The 19,793-nt window shown below is 37.1% G+C and overlaps 1 protein-coding gene across 8 annotated transcripts in view; it reads left to right on the forward strand.

Moving 5' to 3' along the window:
- The window catches only part of LOC137030008 (receptor-type tyrosine-protein phosphatase delta), a 209,045-nt gene that overhangs the window by 84,358 nt on the left and 104,894 nt on the right, over positions 1–19,793 (forward strand). For all 8 annotated transcript variants that reach the window (XM_067399912.1, XM_067399910.1, XM_067399914.1 and 5 more), the window contains exon 3: positions 14,776–14,921. In XM_067399912.1, the coding sequence (XP_067256013.1) occupies positions 14,776–14,921 (146 nt within the window). The remainder of the gene's footprint in view (positions 1–14,775; positions 14,922–19,793) is intronic.

Raw genomic sequence — 19,793 nt, forward strand, 5'->3', positions numbered from 1 at the left:
GTGTGACTTTTGTCGGACTCTACAAGGCCGAGTTTACTGTGAGATCCACAATAGTGCAATTAGAATGCACAAAGGGGGCGCTCATGAGCACCCTTCAGAATGATAAAATGAGGTACGGGACTCCCTGCGGTCACTGACATTCACCAACGAATGCCACAAGTCCACATAGCAAGTATACAGTGATCTTATGATCTGAGGATAGTTGATTTTTTAGACTGATGACACACACAAACAACCTGAACCTGACAATGTTTTTTTCCCATGTTATAAAAAAGTAAACATTCAATTTGACCATCCTCATTAAAAGACTTATGTACATACTTATAATTGCGTACACACACACACACACACACACACACACACACACACACACACACACACGCTCACTCCCTTCTGGCAGTCCTGACAAGTATTTGTGTGTGTGTGTGTCCCACTGTGCCACCTCACACAGTCACTTCCCCTCGCCATCTGTGAAACTCCTCTCAGCGAAACCAACACCATTCTTCAATGTGTGTGCGGAGCCAGTGTTTTCCTTCATCTTTACGTTATACATGGGAAGAGGTTTGTGTGTCTAAACAGACAGGATGAGACTCATTTGTTAGAGAGATGGGAGAGAGAGAGACAGGGAGGGAGAGAGAGACAGGGAGAGTGTCAGCATGATAAATGGCATAAATCTAACTGTGAAGACTGTAGGCTAAGAAAAAACGACAGAGCGAGAGAGGAAGAGAAAATGAGGGTAAGAATGAAATGGAAGCCAATTCTTCATCTTCTCTCTTTGTGTCCAGTCATTTTTGTGTGTGTGTGTTTTGTTCTTCCATCCACAACAAGGGAGAGACAAACGGCGCTTGATCTGAAGCGAGATGATGTACTTTAAGGAAGCATGAAATTGTATGTGTTCTATTCAGAGGTGATCATGCCTATGCCCGATTCCCTCTACATTTAGTGGATAGCTATTCAGAACACAAGCCAAAAGAACCATTATTACCATCTCACAAAGGCAAAGCTAATGATATTCAGTTATGCTTGTATGTGTCCTTGTTTAAAACATGTTTCTTCCCTTTATTAAGATAATAGATCAAAAGAATTAGCAGTATAATAATAACAGCAATTACTACAGCACAGCTGACTTAATTTGTATTGCACCTTGTGAAGGCTTAGAGTTTCTAATAGAGTGTGAATAATCTTGGGAGTGAAGTGCCCATCAGTTGAACCCCACAAAAACATTCATTTCAAAGGGTCCTTTGAAGTAGTTATTTTTGAGCACTTCTGTTTGGAATGGATGTTCTTTCTTCAAAGTTCCCTGGGAAGGCGTCATCAATGCCAGGGGTGTCCAATCCTGCTCCTAGAGGGCCACTGTCCTAAAGTGTTCAACTTCGACTCCAAATCAAATACACCTGAACCATCTAATCAAAGTCTTACTAGGCATACTAGAAACTTCCAGACAGGTGTGTTAAGGCAAGTTGGAGCTAAACTCTGCAGGGCAGTGGCCCTCCAGGATGAGTTTGGGCAACCCTGATCTATGCCTTTTGGAACGCACTTACTTCAACATTACACATTATTTTGTCTGTGTGTGTTAATTTCGGACAAACATACATCTGCTCTTAACAAGAAGACTGTTTCACTTCAGAGGGACTCTTATCAACAGACTCTTATCTTTAGCAGGTCACGTGGTCAGTTCCAATAAACTCTGGAACAAAAGACAAGTGAAATCATCAGCATTTCTTTTTCTCACAGAGAGCAGGAATGAATAGAAAGGAGAAAAGATAAATCAATAATTAATTATGTCTATTTCTAAAGCATCTATTCAGAGCTATCTGCATCCTGACCAAAGCAGATTTTCCATTTTCATTGAAAAGGAGTTCACTGCTGTTTGTTTTAAAAGGTGCCATTTTACAACCAAATCAGCTTCTTAAAGAAGACCCTGTCGTCTGTCACAGAATCACATCTACAGTAATAACCAAATGGTACCTCAGGGTTTGGTTCTTACCTGTCTGGGCCCAAGCATAAAGACACACTGCTTGCTCTGCTTTACGCTACTGCTGACCTATTCCTGCTGTGCAGCTACTCCTGTCATTCTAGTCTTACAACACTACAATTCCACTTTATACATCTGACATTGTGTGTTTCCATCTCGGTCTGGATGAAGCATCACCACCTTCTGCTCAACCTCATGAATACAGAAGTCAACCAGTCAACCACAACATCACCATACAGCTAGGCTCAACAACCAAACTTCACTGACCACATCTCAACAACGGCCTAGTCATGCTGTGTCATGCATTCCACTGCAGTGATCTGTTGGCATGATTAAACCTCTACAGATAATGATGGTGCATCTGATCTTCAACCAACCCAAGAGGGCCCACATTACACCTCTTTTGATCTCACTCCACTGGCTACCTGTAAAAGCAAACATCAAATTTATCAAATTCAAGGCTCTGACAGTGTCATTGAGGACTTCCACTAGATCAGCACCCTCTTACTTCAAAGCATTCCTAAAAGTCTATGTACCATCCTCTTTAGTCAGTAAGTGAATGATTCCTGGTGTTACCAGAACCTTCACATTCACTATCCCTCCTGACCAACATATGTTTCAAAGATTTTTCTTTGTTCTTAATTGCTCACTTCGTTTACCAGCTAGTTCAAATGGTATTGTGATAGATTTTGGTGGATCTGTATAGAGAAAAGAAAACAGGTCTAAATTAACCCATGATTTACTCAACATCAAGCCATCCTATGTATATATGACTTTCTTCTTTCAGACAAATACAATCAAAGTTATATTAATAATCACACTGACATTCCAAAGCTTTATAATGGTAGTGCACGGAAACATTTTTAAAGTGAACTAATCCTTTAATTATCAATAGATTGTTTGCGCATGATGTCATTGCTGCATGTGAAATGTGGCTGGAGGGCAAGGAGTGATTTTTCTATATAGGAACCCAATCACAAACTCAAAATTCATGTTTATGGTTGCTCAAAGCTATCAAACCAAGAAACCTAAATGAGCTATCATCGTTTACGTAAGTTTTTTTTTTTTTTTTTTACTTTAAAAGTTGTCACTTTTTATAGCATTTTGCATCTGCTGATACTGAAATGAATATGGATACATTCTTACCTTATTTGTTTTTGACTCGTTAAATATTCACATTCTTCATGGTATCGTTTGCAGGGAAGAGAAGATATTTTATCCTATTGCATGATCATTTGGTGTTTTCACTTCAGTTTTGTAGAATTCCGTTCACAATGTTGATCTGATTAGCGTGAAAACAGTGTCATGCGCTGCTGCTTCAGCCATCATATGGTAGAAAATGTCCAAATAAAAAAAAATGTATTCCACAAGCTGACAGAAGTCAATCAATTTCTTTGTTGGAGGTGTGTAAATGTAACTGTAGTTTTAATGTTTCCTTTGTAAATATTCACTTTCCCATATGACCACGGAGGAGAATTGGAGGGGCATTCAGTGGACAGACACCTTTTTTTACAGTCTATGACAGACACTGACAAACTATAACCAAAATCAAACCCATAGAAGCTCGTGAACAGTTTTGAAGTGGCGTAAGTTATACTCATTCACAAGCCGAGAGAGAGTCATACTCGCAAATGTAATGTTAATTATTAAACCAAACAAAAAAAAAAACACTTTCAAAAAAACTCAGCTATGTGATTATTTTATTGAGTGATAGGCAGTGGGTTCAATCAGTGACATTATTAGATTTGATATACAGCGTCTCCCCATCACCTCCTCAACCTGCTTCCCTTAGTGTGTTTTACATGTAGAAAAAAATTGTATTACACCATCCATTTTTTCCCCTGAACAATGATGTGAGCTCCTGTTTCAATTCTCGATTCAGCATTGACCTACAATGGCGACATTTTTTCACAATCAGGACAGAAAATCAAAATATGCCCTTAACGTCACTAGCAGAAATGCAGCGCGTTGTAAACAAACCATACTAGACATGGCGTGACGGCAGCTTCACATTCTCTATATCTACCATCTCGATGGCAGGAAAGTCTTTCAATTCAGTTTTCAAATCGCTCCTCTTCATAACATACGGTTCACATTCAAAATATGTTGTGATTTTCTGTTTATACCTTTCTAAACCAGCACAGTACAGACTTTTCCCCATCTCTTCCATTCTAATTTTCACTGCTTGCCCTCCACACCTGAACCATGTGATTGCAAACAGCCTACTGGGTTAGGACACATGCATGTAAGTGTTTATGCTTTTAAAATTGAATGTAGAGGAAAATGCAAGGGTTTGTGAAACTTTCAACTTTTGTAGCATTGCTCTTGAACGTAAGCATTTGATGGCCACTGACAGATGGATCCAGTTGTGCTTCCAGAAATGCACTTCACAGTAGTCTCACTTGATTTCTAACTCACCTGGCTCTTTCCACACCTCAAAATATCTGCCAAGCTTCCTGTCAGAACATCCTGTAGGTTGTACATGCTAATTTAACAGGTGCTTATATTCAGTTCACTTTATAGGACAATAATCCTTGAGTAACTAGTGGTGATAGTTCATGATTAAATCTTTCATGGGCTTAAACCAGAAACCTTCCTTTACTAGCCTTGAGCTTTAGCAACAACACCAATATGAGGAGACGCAAAGGGTTGTTTTATTTATTTATTTAAACTGGAATATTGCACTTTGTTCCCAACAACATACGAACATGCACACTGTCCTTGATCCCTTGGTCAGCTGTTAAGGTAAATATTAGTGAGGAGAAAGTTAGTTTACACTTGTGGTATAACCATGAACTATCACACACACACACTCAAGGCCAGATCCTCAGTCTAAACACACACACTGACACATAATTAAATATTAGGTTATTCTGTTAGTGTTGATCATGTTTGAAGTCTCACAGGATTCTGCTCTGACCCATATCTGTGCCATCTGTTTTCAAACATTTTCAATTTTAATTTGTTTTTTTTTGTTTTGTTTTTTTAATAAGTGAACATCAAGTAAAGATAGGAACACAAATGTCAGACTGTAATAGTGTAAAAGTGGCCGGAGGCGTACGTCAATACCTCGACATGAGCCGAGACCTGCGGGGGCTGTGAAGTGACAGTCGACGTTGCCTGGGGAACCAGGTGATGTCCGTGACCCACTGCGTGAATCAGAGTCCAAAATCCTTCTGTAAGAGGATCAGCTGTTTTATCAGGTGAAGAGCATGATAGAGAACATGAGACCATGAGACTCTCATTGCGATTAAAATGTTTGCCTGTTTCTCTCTGCCTGTCTCGCTACTCACAGCCGAATGGCAATCCTGAAGGTCAGGTGCGCGGCTGTGGTCGTCGGCGAGAATCCAGCGATAACGGATGTTGACGTAGTCGCCTCATGAATCAAATCACACGAGTAGATGATGTCGTTCTTATCGAAGGTCGTCATCTGGCCGTTAAAACGCTGCTCTCAGAGGAAAGATCATCGCTCAGGTCCCGCGAGCTGTCGCTCTCCAGAGATTCTCATTAGCTGAGCGTCAGCCATATGGAGCTCACACACACACAAGTCGAGCTTCTGTTGAGGTCAGCTTCATTTTCATGTTAAACAAACACACAAGAACAGTGGAAGTCAGAGGGCACTTTTGGTCTACATCTTACTCTACTGATCTTAGTCGGCTGATGCGGATAAATCAAGTCAAGTCACTTTTACTTATATAACTCTTTATACATTACATTTGTTTCAAAGCAGCGATAAACACAGTGATAAACAGGAAAATAACAGATTCAATGATGTGAACTTCAAATATGAGACAAGTTCAAATTATGCTGTAAAGCAGCTCTAAAAAGACAAGAGTGTCTGCTATTCAACTGCTATCCAGTTCAGTGTTGATTAAATTCAGTTCAATATCAGTGTCATTGTTGTAAAATTGATCAGTTTTGAAACAAATTATTTGAGTATGGAATAAATGATTGGCTGAACGGCACTCAACCCAGCCATTTGAAAATGTATCTTGTATCTTTCATATGAAAACAGTGTTTGTGTTGCACATGATATTTGACAGACAGACAGCTGTGTGTGCCTCTCTCAGGTGTGTGTGAGCCAGTCACCTCTGGTAGGGCAGATTTTATGTTGTTGTGGCCGTTATAAAGTCGCTGTGCTGTGAAAATAGCTTGAAACATTCTCATAGCCCACCATTAAATTAATGCTGTGTGAAAGGTCACGCTGCTCTCACATAAGTGTGTATGTGTGTGTGTGTAAAAAGCCAATCCTTCAGTCTTTAAGAACAACTAGGATATACAGAAGCACCAGAAAAGTAGATAAACAATTACATCAAACTGAAAAATGGCTGAATGTCATTTCTTTAAAGAACCAAATGAAGAGTTTGGTTCAAAAACGTGATAAACTGCACTTTTGTTAACGCCAAAATCAATATTGTATCTGGTCGGTATTGAAAAGTCATTTATTAATTTTGCGCAAAATGCGATATCCGTTGTGTTATTCTGTCATGTTTTCTCCCTTTCTTTCCAAAACGCGACAAACGGCATCTCCTGCAGAATGCAATATATCCGCTCAACCAATCACAGCGCACCATTCAACGCACTGTAAACAGTAATAGTGGCACTCTGAATATACCCGACATCCTAGTTTTTCTTATCTGCTTTGTAATTTGTGATCAACAAAAACAGAAAAATGTATATATTTTTGACTGCATTGATAAACCTGTGGTGGTTTCTGCGGTGGGGAAGAAAAGTCATCAAAATGTTATCATTTACGAGAGGAGATTAAGAAGATGAGGCACTCGAGTCGGGAGGAGGAAAAATGCTGGCAAACTTTTGTCACGGTCCCCAAAACTGAATCATGAACAGTTTTTAAAAGCAGTTTTTAATACCAATGTACTCAGCAAATGTGTTTATTTTAACCATGTAGTGGTGCCAGATACTCTTTAATCGGTAATGTCAAACAGAGACATAATTAATTTATAACATTAACAAGATGATTAGTTGAATTCATTTTGGGAGCGACGACTGAGGCCCCGTCCACACGAAGCCAGATCTTTCTCTGTCCGATCTTTTTTTTTTATCTCGTCTCAAGAAATATCTGCGTACTACGATGTAGTATACATGCCAGACCAGTATGTGGCACTGTAATTCTGTCACAGAGATACACTTGAACAAGAGAATAAGACTTAGAGCATGCGCATAAACCTTGTGCGCTGTATACAAACTTTAGTAAAGCTTAGAAATAATGCTTTATTTTGGCTCAGTAGCTTCTCCAGCATGAACTCAAGCATCTAGAGTCTGCTGTTGTTGTTGTTTTTGCTGTTTTGTGCTGTTAGCGGTGTTCGACTAGGGTCGACACGTGGAGTGATGAAATCATCGTTTCAGAAAATATGGATAGGCTGTACACATGAAAACCCAAGGGCCTCGTTTTCAGATTTATCCACTCTGGGACCCGGTTTCAAAAAAATATCGGATTCACCTTCTGAAAACACCTTATTCATCTGGATAAAACGCCTATCCGATACAAATGTTTTGCATATACACCTAAACACGTCTCTGTGTGGATGGGGCCTGAATGTATTTTTAGTCAAATACCTGTATATAAGATTAATATTGACAAAGTTCAGAGACTGTGATATATGTGAATCACCTTACTTTGTTGTGTGTTTTCAATATGAAAAATAACTTTTATATTGATGGATTAAGTGCATTTTGAAATAATAATAATAATAATAATAATAATAATAATAACAATAATGTGTCACGGATTTATCGCATTTTGGGGAAAAAAATAATATATTTTTTTTTATATAATAAACCTTTGAAAATCAAAATCTAGATTAGATTTTTTTTTATGTTTTTTATAACCAAAAGATGCTATGTGAAAGTTTGAAACAGAAAATAGTGGTTTTCTTCTTGCCACTTTCTTGCGTCAAATAAGTCAAAATGGATTTATAGCATTTTGGAACCAAACTCTTCAAATATTAAAGGTGCCATCGAACATTTTTTACAAGATGTAATATAAGTCTAAGGTGTCCCCTGAATGTGTCTGTGAAGGCATAATTAGAAATGCGCCAATTCAGGCTGCGGCCCCCTTTAATTGCACGCGCTCTCTGCCCCTTCCCGAGCTCTCGACTCTATCATTGCATTAACAAAGTTCACACAGCTAATATAACCCTCAAAATAGATCTTTACAAAGTGTTCGTCATGCAGCGTGTCTAATCGCGTAAGTATGGTATTTATTTGGATGTTTATATTTGATTCTGAATGAGTTTGATAGCGCTCCGTGGCTAACGGCTAATGCTACACTGTTGGAGAGATTTATAAAGAATGAAGTTATGTTTGTGAATTATACAGACTGCAAGTGTTTAATAATGAAAATAGTGACCGCTCTTGTCTTTGTGAATACAGTAAGAAACAATGGTAACTTTAACCACATTTAACAGTACATTGGCAACATGCTAACAAAACATTTAGAAAGACAATTTACAAATATCACTAAAAATATCATGTTATCATGGATCATGTCAGTCTGATGATTCAGCTGTGCACAGATCCAGACGTTAGTACTGGCTGCCCTTGTGTAATGCCTCGATCATGGGCTGACATATGCAAATATTGGGGGCGTACACCCCGAGTGTTACGTAACAGTCGGTGTTATGTTGAGATTCGCCTGTTCTTTGGAGGTCTTTTAATGAGATTTGAGATGAAATGAGATTTATATAAGAAGGAGGAAACAATGGAGTTTGAGACTCACTTTATGTCATTTCCATGTACTGAACTCTTGTTATTCAACTATGCTGAGGTAAATTCAATTTTCAATTCAATGGCACCTTTAAAACCAAGTAACATTTATTTCCCATTATTATATTTTAATAATTAGAACCTTTCTGAATGTCTAGTTATATAATAGGATAGTCCTATCGATTGTTAGATATTAGTTGTACAGTAAATGTCTAACTAGTAATAGTTTAATTTTGACTACTTGTTTATTTTGAAACCCTGTTTTAAAATATGTTTTATATATGTTTATATTTATTTCATTCTAATTGTGCTGTATTTGTTGTTCATTGCTAGAAGGTACAAAATCACAAATACATTTAAATTGTTTTTATGCACGAAATATTGCAAATCTCTAACATCAATTAATAGAAAAGATAAGTCATATAATATTTACTTTGACCTTCTGAAGATTAATGTCCATTAAAGTTTTTACTGTTTGGTGATTCATTCATTAATTCATTCATTCATTCATTTCAGTCCAGCCTGAGATCAAACCAGCATTAGCTTATTCAACCAGCTAATTCCAGCATTCAAACATGACGTCAAATATAATGAAGAAAAGGTCCACATACAGACACTTGATTTAATAAATTCACACATTTTTAAGTGAAGAGAGTAAACAAATCTGTTTTGGAGGGATTTCGTTCCTGTTCCTCTGATGTCCTGCATTGATTTGTTATGTATTTCATATAGACACTGAGTCTGCAGCAGATGTGAGTTTGTTTCGTGTGTGTTTCATCTGTAATTGCAGTCATAAATGACATGTGGGTCCCTCAGACGCACCTGAGCGTGAGGTGGGTGGCACTCGGCATCGCTGTTTACCAAGCGCTGGTCCTGATGCTCCTGTATAACTGAACAATGTTTAGCCTGTTTAGGTCAAACCTCTCTAAGTAGCTATGATGTTGTACACACAAAACATCAAAAGTACCGTTACTTCAAGGAGTCTGTGGCAAACGCTTGTCAGTATCAGATGCACTTCGTGGAACGTTTTGCGAACATTCATAATGTTATTGTTATGTTGTTTTAATTTGTAGTTGTCTGTGTGGTAAAGTGCTGTTCTGACGGTTAAAGTGTCTGTTTGAAGCGGCTGCCAAAAATAACCATCCAATGAAATCACAGCAGCTAACGACCCCACACAACCTGAATCCTCGACCAGACCCTTGATCCCTCTCTCTGAGATAAAGACACACAGACAGACAAACAAACAAACAAACAGGAGGGTGTTGTGAAATACTCTCTTCATTTGTTCATCCTGGTGATTCTCAGTGTTCCCAGAGTTCATTCAAACACGCTGAATGCTCAGATATGATGTGTTTAACACACACTCCCGTGATGGTCATCTGCAGGCACTATCTACAATTAGGAACTGGAAATATTAAGAAATAAGTTTCATGCTATTTTATAATTTTGTTTTATTATTTTATTTTTACAATAAGTTTGATTTTTCATCTTGTTTTGCATCTTGTCTTGTTTTGTATATACAATCGTGTGAACAAGTTAGGACATCCTATTGAATTCCATGGTTTTCTGTATTAGGGCATAACAAATAAAAAATAAAAAAAAAAACATTGAGTGCTTGGTTGGTCTTAAAATTTGGAAAACAAAACCTTAGATTAGTAACACCACGACATATCACACCGTGTCATCATTTATTCAACAAAAAATAAAGCCAAGATGAAAAAGCCATGGGTGACAAAGTTAGGACACCCTATGATTCAATTGCTTGTGGATCCACTTTTATCAGAAATAACTTGAAGTAATCATTTTCTGTATGACTTTATCACACTCACATCATTCTAGAGGAATTTGGCCCACTCTTCTTTACAACGTTGCACCGGTTTATTGAGGTTTGCAGGCATTGCAGCTCTCGCCACAGCTTTTCACTTGGGTTGAGGTCTCGACTTCGACTGGGCCATTGCAACACCTTGATTCTTTTCTTTTTCAAACATTCTGTTGTAGATTTAAAGGATCTTCGGATCATTTTCCAGTGGTATGACCAAGCTTTAACTGTCAGATGGATGTCCTCACATTTGACTATACAGAGGAGTTCATGGTTGACTCAATGACTGTGAGGTGCCCAGGGCCCATGGCTACAAAACAAGCCTAAAATCATCACCCCTCCACCAGCATGCTTGACTTTTGGTATGAGTTGTTTGTGCTGATATGCTCTGTTGGTTTTTACCAAATTTGATGCTGTGCATTATGGCCAAACATGGTCTCGTCTGCCTTATTGTTTTAAGTCTTATTGTTTGCTAACAATAAGGTTAGAGAGTTAGAGAGAAAAGGCTTTCTCCTGGAAACCCTTTCAAACATGCCATACTTTTTCTAATTGTACTGTCTTGAACTTTATCATTTTACATGTTAATTGGGACCTGTAGAGTCTGAGGTATAGCTCTTGGGTTGTCTGCAAATTCTCGGAGCATTGCAAGCTCTGATCTTAGGCTGAATTTGCTGGGAAGATTGGCAACTGTCTTGAATGTTTTCCATTTGTGAATAATCTCACTGTAGAATGATAGACTTCAAACCGTTTGGAAATGACCTTGTAGCCCTTCTCAGATTGATAGACAGCAACAATTTCTTCTCTAAGATCATTGCTGATGTCTTTCCTCTTTGGCATTGTGTTAACACACAACTGAAGTCTCCAGACTCTTAAACTGCTAGAACTTCAGCTTTTATAGAGGTGATTACATTTGCTAATGACCAGTTAACCAAAGGCATTTGATTAGCAGTGCCTGACCATTACTTACCCTCTTAATTCCTATGTTAACAGTAAGGGTGTCCTAACTTTGTCACCCATGGGTTTTCCATTTTGGCCAGTGTGATATGTCATGTGTTGTTATTCATGTTTCAGGTTTTATTTTCCAAATTTTAAGACCTGCAAAGGACCAGATGTTTTTTTTTTTTGTTTTGTTTTTTTATTACACCCTGATACAGAAAACCATGGAATCCAATAGTATGTCCTAACTTTATGTCACATGACTATATATATATATATATTTATTTATTTTTTATTATTATTATTTTTTTTAAATATACAAAACGATAACTGATGACAGTGTATATTGGTTGAGTTTGATGAATAAAGTCAACATTACAACATGTGTATAACTGAAAAAAAATGCATGACATTATTTACTTGACTTGCCACAAACAGACAGTTTATGTGTTTTAACTGTAGCTATGATTGTCTTCATGCTATGGTGGTATAATGTTAGAAATAATTCTAAAAAAAGATGAGGTTTATGTGTCTAGTGCTGAAGTATCTGTGATATTGGCAGGTTAACAGCATATTTAAGGCACAGTAGTTTCTGAGCAGATGCACGTTTGACAGACTGTGATCATGAAAGCGTTTCTGACAGACAGCAAATACAAGCTGCCCATGCAAGAGAAATTGAACGTGTCACTCGCTTTTGAAGAAGAGAAAAGACAGAAATGCTTTCTGATAGACAGAGACTGTTTCTGTAGCTCTGAAACACTCAAATGATCTACTGCATCACACACAGAGCTCACTGTATTCCACAGTGCAATGCACACAACCGTCCTTTTCCAGTGTGACGAATGAAGCGGAAGTAACGGCAGCAGTATCATGCAGTATTACATGTGCCGAGTGGAATACTAGTGAGGCAGAAAACATTTCACACTGTAGTTTACTAGACAGCGTCACATGACCTCATTATTTACAATAATCTTGCCTGGCAGCCTGATCAAATAACCAAGAACAAAAGCACAGTTAATATCACTATCTGTGTATTTGTCACACTGGAAATGAAAGTTCACAAAAGCTGCGATTTAATTGAGCATATATAATCTGATGCGCTGTGTGTTTCAGGAATTTGAAATTTGTTTATAAACATGTTTTAAAATGCAATTACAATTGAGACAATTACAATCAGAAAAATCACAATTATTATTATTTTAATTTTTTCCACAAATCGTGCAGCTCTACTGTACATGTACATACTGTACAGGATCTCTAGGAGAAGAAAATTCAGACTAATGACTTTTAAGTGCATTTTCACACTAGAGCTCTGCTGTGGCATGAATCTGTTGAGTTTGACATTTTCTGGATCAGACCAAACACACAGCTGCCGTTCAGTGTTGTTTGGTTTTGCTCTTTCACAGCCTCATGTGTCACGTTAAAACAGTGCGATTGCGGGCAGAACACGTGTCGTCATATTTGAGCAGCAGCAGCAGTGTCTCTGTTTTAAGCAAAAAGCAATTTCTCTGTTCTTGTGGTGATGTGCAGCGTGAGCTCTTAAGCGGGATTTACTGTCGACCCCAAACGCCATTAGAGCAGATTCACTGACAGCCGCATCTTTGATGTCGTATTCCACGGCGGCACAGCGCGTGTACAGATAACTGTATGACACCCGTCCTGACAGCCGCAGAAGATACGATTTTACGTATTTACATGCTGAGAAAACTGCGCTTTGAAGTACAGAGAGAGAGAGGGTGAGAGAAAGGGGGTGGGTGTTGGCAGTCGTCGGCAGATATTTTGGATCGCTCAGTAAAATCCCTCTGGTCGTCGTGGTGACACCCTGCTCACAGATCCAATTATAGACAGGGACTATGGAATGCGTATGTCACATCCTTGCCTCATCCCTAACGAGAGATGGACACCGTGATAACCCATCATTCTAGAACTGTGCCATTGTTGTTATTGCTAACTAAAACTATTAAACATATATATATATAATTTATATATATAATTTTTTTTTTTTTTTTTTTTAATTGAAATAAAATATAAATATTAGATGAATATTAACTTAAAAATTAGAAATGTTGCCTTGGCAACTAACTGAAATAAGTTTACATACTAAAATTACTAAGACTGAAATAAAAATTAATTATTATTTTGATTGTTTTTATTTCTGTCTTTCTTAGAATTTTTTTTTTTATTATTATTGTGATCATTGTGTTTTATTTTGATTGTTTTTGATTGTTTTTATTTCTATCTTTCTTAGAATTTAACTTTTGCATTATTGTGATCATTGTATTTTATTTTGATTGTTTTTATTACTAACTTTTTAATTATTTAATTATGCTTTCATAAATGTATGAAATCCCTGCAGTTCCTTCCCAAACCCTAGTTAGGGAAACCCTGACATAATGTAATGATTAATGCACTTTGTTGATAACATTTTTTTTTTTTTTTCATAATTATAAATGTAATAGATTGCATTACTAACTACAATTAGTATTATGTCATCTATTTACACACACACACACACACACACACACACACACACACACACACACACAAAAAAAAAAAAAAATTACACATAATCTACCCAGCACTGTATGTGTGTGTGTGTTTGTATACTGTATATAAGTCTGAATGTATTTGCATTTAATTGCATGTGTCTCTTACATCAGCGAGGCAGACTATCGTTTTTATGTAGCATTTATATCAAGTATTATGTTGCTAATAAAGTTACAGGACAAATGTTCATTCTGCAGTTTTTATTGCATTTGGAGCCTGGCGAGTGTTAATTTTGGACTCGGATTCATTTACCGTCTGCTCTATTAATGACACCTAAGCTGCTCTCAGATCGTGATGTAAATCTCTTAAAATAAATGGCATTTCTAATCTCATTGCTGTGATGCCCTGACAGAGACATGCTGCTGCTCATTTCCATCACAACCAAATACAAACTTCTCTAAAAAAATGTAATTGTTGTTTGAAAAACTTGGTTGATAATGACTGCAGTATCAGGCACAGTGATTCATTGTTATGAATAAAAAATATTGGCAAATTTAACTGATCAGTTCTTTAAAAAAATTTAGGAACAGTGATCAGAGGCATTTTATATGTGTGTGTCAGCATGATCCTCTGATCTCTGGGACATCAGCAGCCTTCTGCGTTCATGGGATTATCTTCACATTTTTCCTCTGGTCATTTGATTGCATTTATTTTTTCATTTACTGCTGTCTTGTATAACCACGAGGGCAAGGCACACAAACTCTGACCTTCGTTTTGTAATCCACCTGAATCAGTTGTGTAACCACATCTTTTCTCACTTTTTCTCTTTCAGCGCCACCAAAGTTCTTACGAACCCCAAACGATCAGACGGGTGTTCAGGGCGGCGTTGCCTCCTTCATCTGCCAGGCCACGGGTGACCCACGGCCAAAGATTGTGTGGAACAAGAAGGGGAAGAGAGTGAGCAACCAGCGTTTTGAGGTATTAGGTCTATTGTTCTGATGTAAAATGCTCGACAAGTGAATGCTAACCATAGCCACACCCCCATTGACCACACCCACCACTTCAGTCACACCCACTCATTAGCATATTTCCCCACCACTAATATGCATGATTGTTCATGTCCTGGGGCCGGATTCCCAAAAATCTTTAACTGAATTTAAGAATGGTAATAACAATGTTCCTAAGTGCAATTCTTAAAAACACAATCTTAAGAAGTTCTCAAATATTTTCTCTAGATTATCTTATTTTCTTTTTTTCTTTTTAAAGGCATTGCTGTTATCTGAAAAAGCATGCACTGTATTTCTGAGGCTACTGGCTTTTATTTTATTTTATTATTTATATCTTTTGCTGTAGTGTGTCAATAGGAAATATCTGTTCACATTTCCAAACATTCATTTTGCCATTAATTATAATAATCCAGTGATATTTTTGAATACACAGTAAGACTGATAACAGCCAGTGTTCCACATGGAGATCAGAGCTCACCATCATCAAGTCCGTCTGTGATTACATGAAGAAACAGATGAAACTGAGACAAACCAAATCCAGAAGAACTGTGGCTGTGTCTCCAAGAGATTTTAAGAAACCTCCCCTAAAGCTACCTGAAAAATGATGCCCAACTGTACCTGGACAAGAGCTGTTTTAAATGCAAAGGATGGTCAGACTATCAAAATATTGTTTTGATTTATTTAATATAAGTTAATTGATAGATAAAATCTATTTATAACAGTTTTTTTTTTTTTTAAACATCCTCACTTTACAGCATTTTTACACAAGTGCCTAAAACTCTTCACAGTACTCTATCTTTGCAGGCAGGTTTCTTCAAGCATCTTAGAGACACGGCCACAGTTCTCCTGGATTTAGTTTGTCTCAGTTTCATCTGTTTCTTCATGTAATCACTGACGGATTCGATGATGGTGAGATCAGATGTGGAGCACCGGCGGTTGTCAGACTCCTTGTGTATTCAAAAATCTCACTGGATTATCACAATTAATGGCAAAATGAATGTTTGGAAATGTGAACAGATATTTCCTATTGACACACTAAAGCAAAAGATATAAATAACTGGCTTAAAACCTTTTTTGGGGGGTGAAAATACTGATGTGCCTAAGACTTTAGCACAGTACTGTGTATATATAATATTTAAGCGGTCTCTATTGAATATGTCTATGTAAAGTTTTTACTGTATTTTAAATCCAGCAAAAATGCATTAAACATCTTACATCTGGGGATTTAAGACAAGTTGGAGGTTATCCTAACTTTAAGAAGTTGTGATTTTCAAGAACATTATTTTCAAGAATTTGAATTTGAAGTTTTGTCTAAAGAGCAAAAACTTTAAGAAGTATTTTTGGGAAAACAAAACATTCTTAATTTCCCCAAGTTAGGAAAAATAACAAAAAGTATGATAATTGAAATAATAAAAAATATTTTTCTTCAGCTAGTTGTCAAAGAATTGTTTTCATTGAGTTATTTATGTACTAAAATAACAAATAAAACAAATCTAAAAAATAATAAAAACTATATAGATGAAAAAAACTAATAAATTGATGGAAACTAAAACAAAATTACTTAAAATTAAAACTAAAATGGAAATTACAAAAATAAAAACTAATTTAATGTTTTGTGAATCCGGCTTTGGATCTCAAAAGAGATCATAAAAATGACTTTCATTTGAAGAAATGATGGATCAGATTCTTTCATCAAGCATACGCTTTGCATTTATGAAATGCATTTTGTTCCCGAAAGGTTTTTTTTTTTTTTTTTTTTCCTCTTCTATTGAGCATCTCATTTGCTTCTCAGTGCATGTTCTCTGGTCTCATGTGGCTGAATCCTGTATGTTTATTTATCTGTTTTTGGATCACCACCTCAGCCCAGCATGATAAACGCATCACAGCTGAACACTGATAAGATTTTTATTAATTTCTGTGTCTTTTTGCCGCTCGACCATCTTCCCTCTTCTGTTTGTGTAACACGCGGCCACTAATCTATGGACGCTTATCGGCTGATACGGCGCCTTTTCGCCTGCAGAAACGAAATCTTATCAACGTTCATTACATGCTATACAATACTAACATGCCAACTAATATGCTAACCTTAGATCCGCAACAAAGCGTCTTCGTCTTCACTCTCACCCATGCAACTTAACTCATTACTACTATCTTTTTAAACATTAGTTTAATGCTCAGTTTCTACTTGGCTTCGTTAGCCAGCTCATGCACACGCAGCCGCATGCGTGAGTGCGTGGTCATACCCGCATTTCTTTGCGTGAAAAGTGACAGTGAAAGAAAAGTCGCAGAGTATGACCACTGATGTATTTAAGTCTGTAAAACGGAGATCCCGTCCTGGTTGTCAGAAGTGAGTATGCATCTCCCCCAATTGCCACCAACTAAAACTGTCTGTGAGCGTCCTGTGTCCCGTCCGTCTGGCGTCAGTCGGTCTCGTCGAGGCTAATCAACTGTCTACTGTTGTTCTTTCTAATGGCGTTTGTGCCTGTGATGTCACATCTCCATTCTCGTTTCATGTTTCATACGATCAGCTTTAAGAGTGGGCCATATCACGCTAGCTGAAAGCTGCACGGCCATCCCATTCTTAAAGCCACCGGGTTTACTCGTGAAACGTCTGGTTGAAGAATTTGCATTGCCTTCAAACATTCACTGAGCATTTTACACAAATCATTTCAAATATGTGGTTACTAATAATTTCTGCCCAGTATATTACAAGTATGTTGTCCTTCTCAAAAGCCCCAGATCATAACCTGCACAGTCGAAAAAAAGAAGAAAAAAAAAAATCACACGTAGGGCTGCCCCTGATTAAATATTTTTCTAGTCGGCTATTAGTCATTTATTTAAACCATTAGTCGGCTAATCGAATGTTTGTATTAATTTAATTACTTAAATATATGAGGAGGAGAACACTAAACTATAAAGAGCCTTTAATATATATAGGCATAACATAGCCTATTCCATCCTCAATATCATGCATAAAGCTTGCTACAAAGCACAGGCAAAAATAATGTTTAATAAATGTGTCGGGGGAAAAATTAGCAAGGAGACATTTTAATTATTTATTAATAAACAAGTGTTTTGTGAGTCAGTGCCGGCTGCACAGATGAAGTTGATGATGCTGCCTCGCCATCTCAATATAGTGAAAGCGCGAGAGAAAGGCATCTTTCATACAGATTACATAAGCAGAGAGTATTTATTTTCAATTTGAATTTGTCCGTTTAAAAGTAGACATTTCAAGCTATCTATAGATGTATTTTTCATGTCTGTGAGGCAAGTAAGCCTATATGCTGAGTTTTTGTTAATTGTGTACATTTTATGGAGACAGAAAGTGCATCCTGTGTGTTGTCTTTATTTTACAAAGGCACAATGTTTTCTTGTTATTGTGAGTTTACCGTTTCGTATGATGTATAACACTTATCTGTATCACCAAAAATTATGGAGTATTTTAAGATGTTTCTGCTGTTATCCGAAAGAAATGAAAGTGATCACACCGGCACCTCCATGTCTTGCAGTAAGCGTCCTTTAGTTTAGGTTTTACACTTCACACTTTTATCTTCACACATTCATCTAGAGTAACGTTAGAGCGAGCAGCCATGTAAAGTTGCTACTACTTACATGTTTCAAATGATAAGCCATATTTGAGTGTGACGGATGATACATTTGGATTTCCTGCCCGACATACTGTTATTACAACAAGGACCCACCGTTAATGATCTTTTGGTCCGCTAAGCCTCTTCTAGTCAACTAATAAATAATCGACTATTAGGGGGCAGACCTAGTCACAAGTAACCACGTCAATCAGAAATAGTTGGCCAAATCCACACTTGATCAGACTGAAAACCGTAACCAGAATTCCCTGCACATGTGCAATGATGCAGAAATTGAGTAATTACATATTACACACAGAATGAGCTGTTGTTGTTGAACATAGTGTTATAAATGACTATCATGTCAACCTAAAATTCTCCTTACACCCGTGGTGTGTGAAGCTGTGCAGGATAACAGTTTCCCACCAGTCCTTGCTTCGAACTCTTATCCACAGATGCCTCATTTTGGGCATGGCAAGGGAGCGTTTTTACTTCTTGATAAATATTCATCATCATGGCACAAACTTCATGTGCTCGTCATCTGCTAATTATGACCCAAAATAGATAATTATTTTGTCTGCTTTTTAAAACAAAAAAGGAGGATGGTTAGTATGTGGCAACAATGTAGTACACAGTAGTGTGCACGTCAAAAGTTAACTTCCGATTTGAAGCTCGTGACATATAAGTGTTCAGATTCATCATTCATCAGAATGATTTGATTCCAAATGAAATAAAAGATATCCATGTAAATGTTGCTACTGATGCTGATGGCAAATGGTCTCATCCAGAGTTTTGGCCTCTTGCTCTTATTTATTCTACAAATCATGTTGTTTGCGGATATGTCAAGGATAACCAATGTTCATGAGTTTGTTTGACGGTATCTCAGGATCCTACCTACAGTCTCATAATTGATGCATTGAGTGCATAATTAGTTGTATAAAGCGCAGAGCTTTTGCTTACATTTGGACATCTTCTTTCATTTGGAATAATTAGCACGCATGAATCGTGCAAGACATTCTGTCTAACCTTACAAAAAATATGTTTAAGTGTGCTGTTAGTATACTTCTTTTAAACTAAAAATCAGTGTTACGAGAGTTTATGTACTTATCAGAGACAAAATTACACATCAGTATATTTGACTTATACTGACAAGTATACAGAAAAGTCAAAGTACATTTGCTTGTACTCCTGTATCGTTTTAATCGAGATACACTTTAGAAATGTATAATTAAAGGTGCAATATGTAAGAATTTTGCAGT

This window comes from Chanodichthys erythropterus, chromosome 11 (assembly GCF_024489055.1).
Source record: "Chanodichthys erythropterus isolate Z2021 chromosome 11, ASM2448905v1, whole genome shotgun sequence".
NCBI lineage: Eukaryota > Metazoa > Chordata > Actinopteri > Cypriniformes > Xenocyprididae > Chanodichthys > Chanodichthys erythropterus.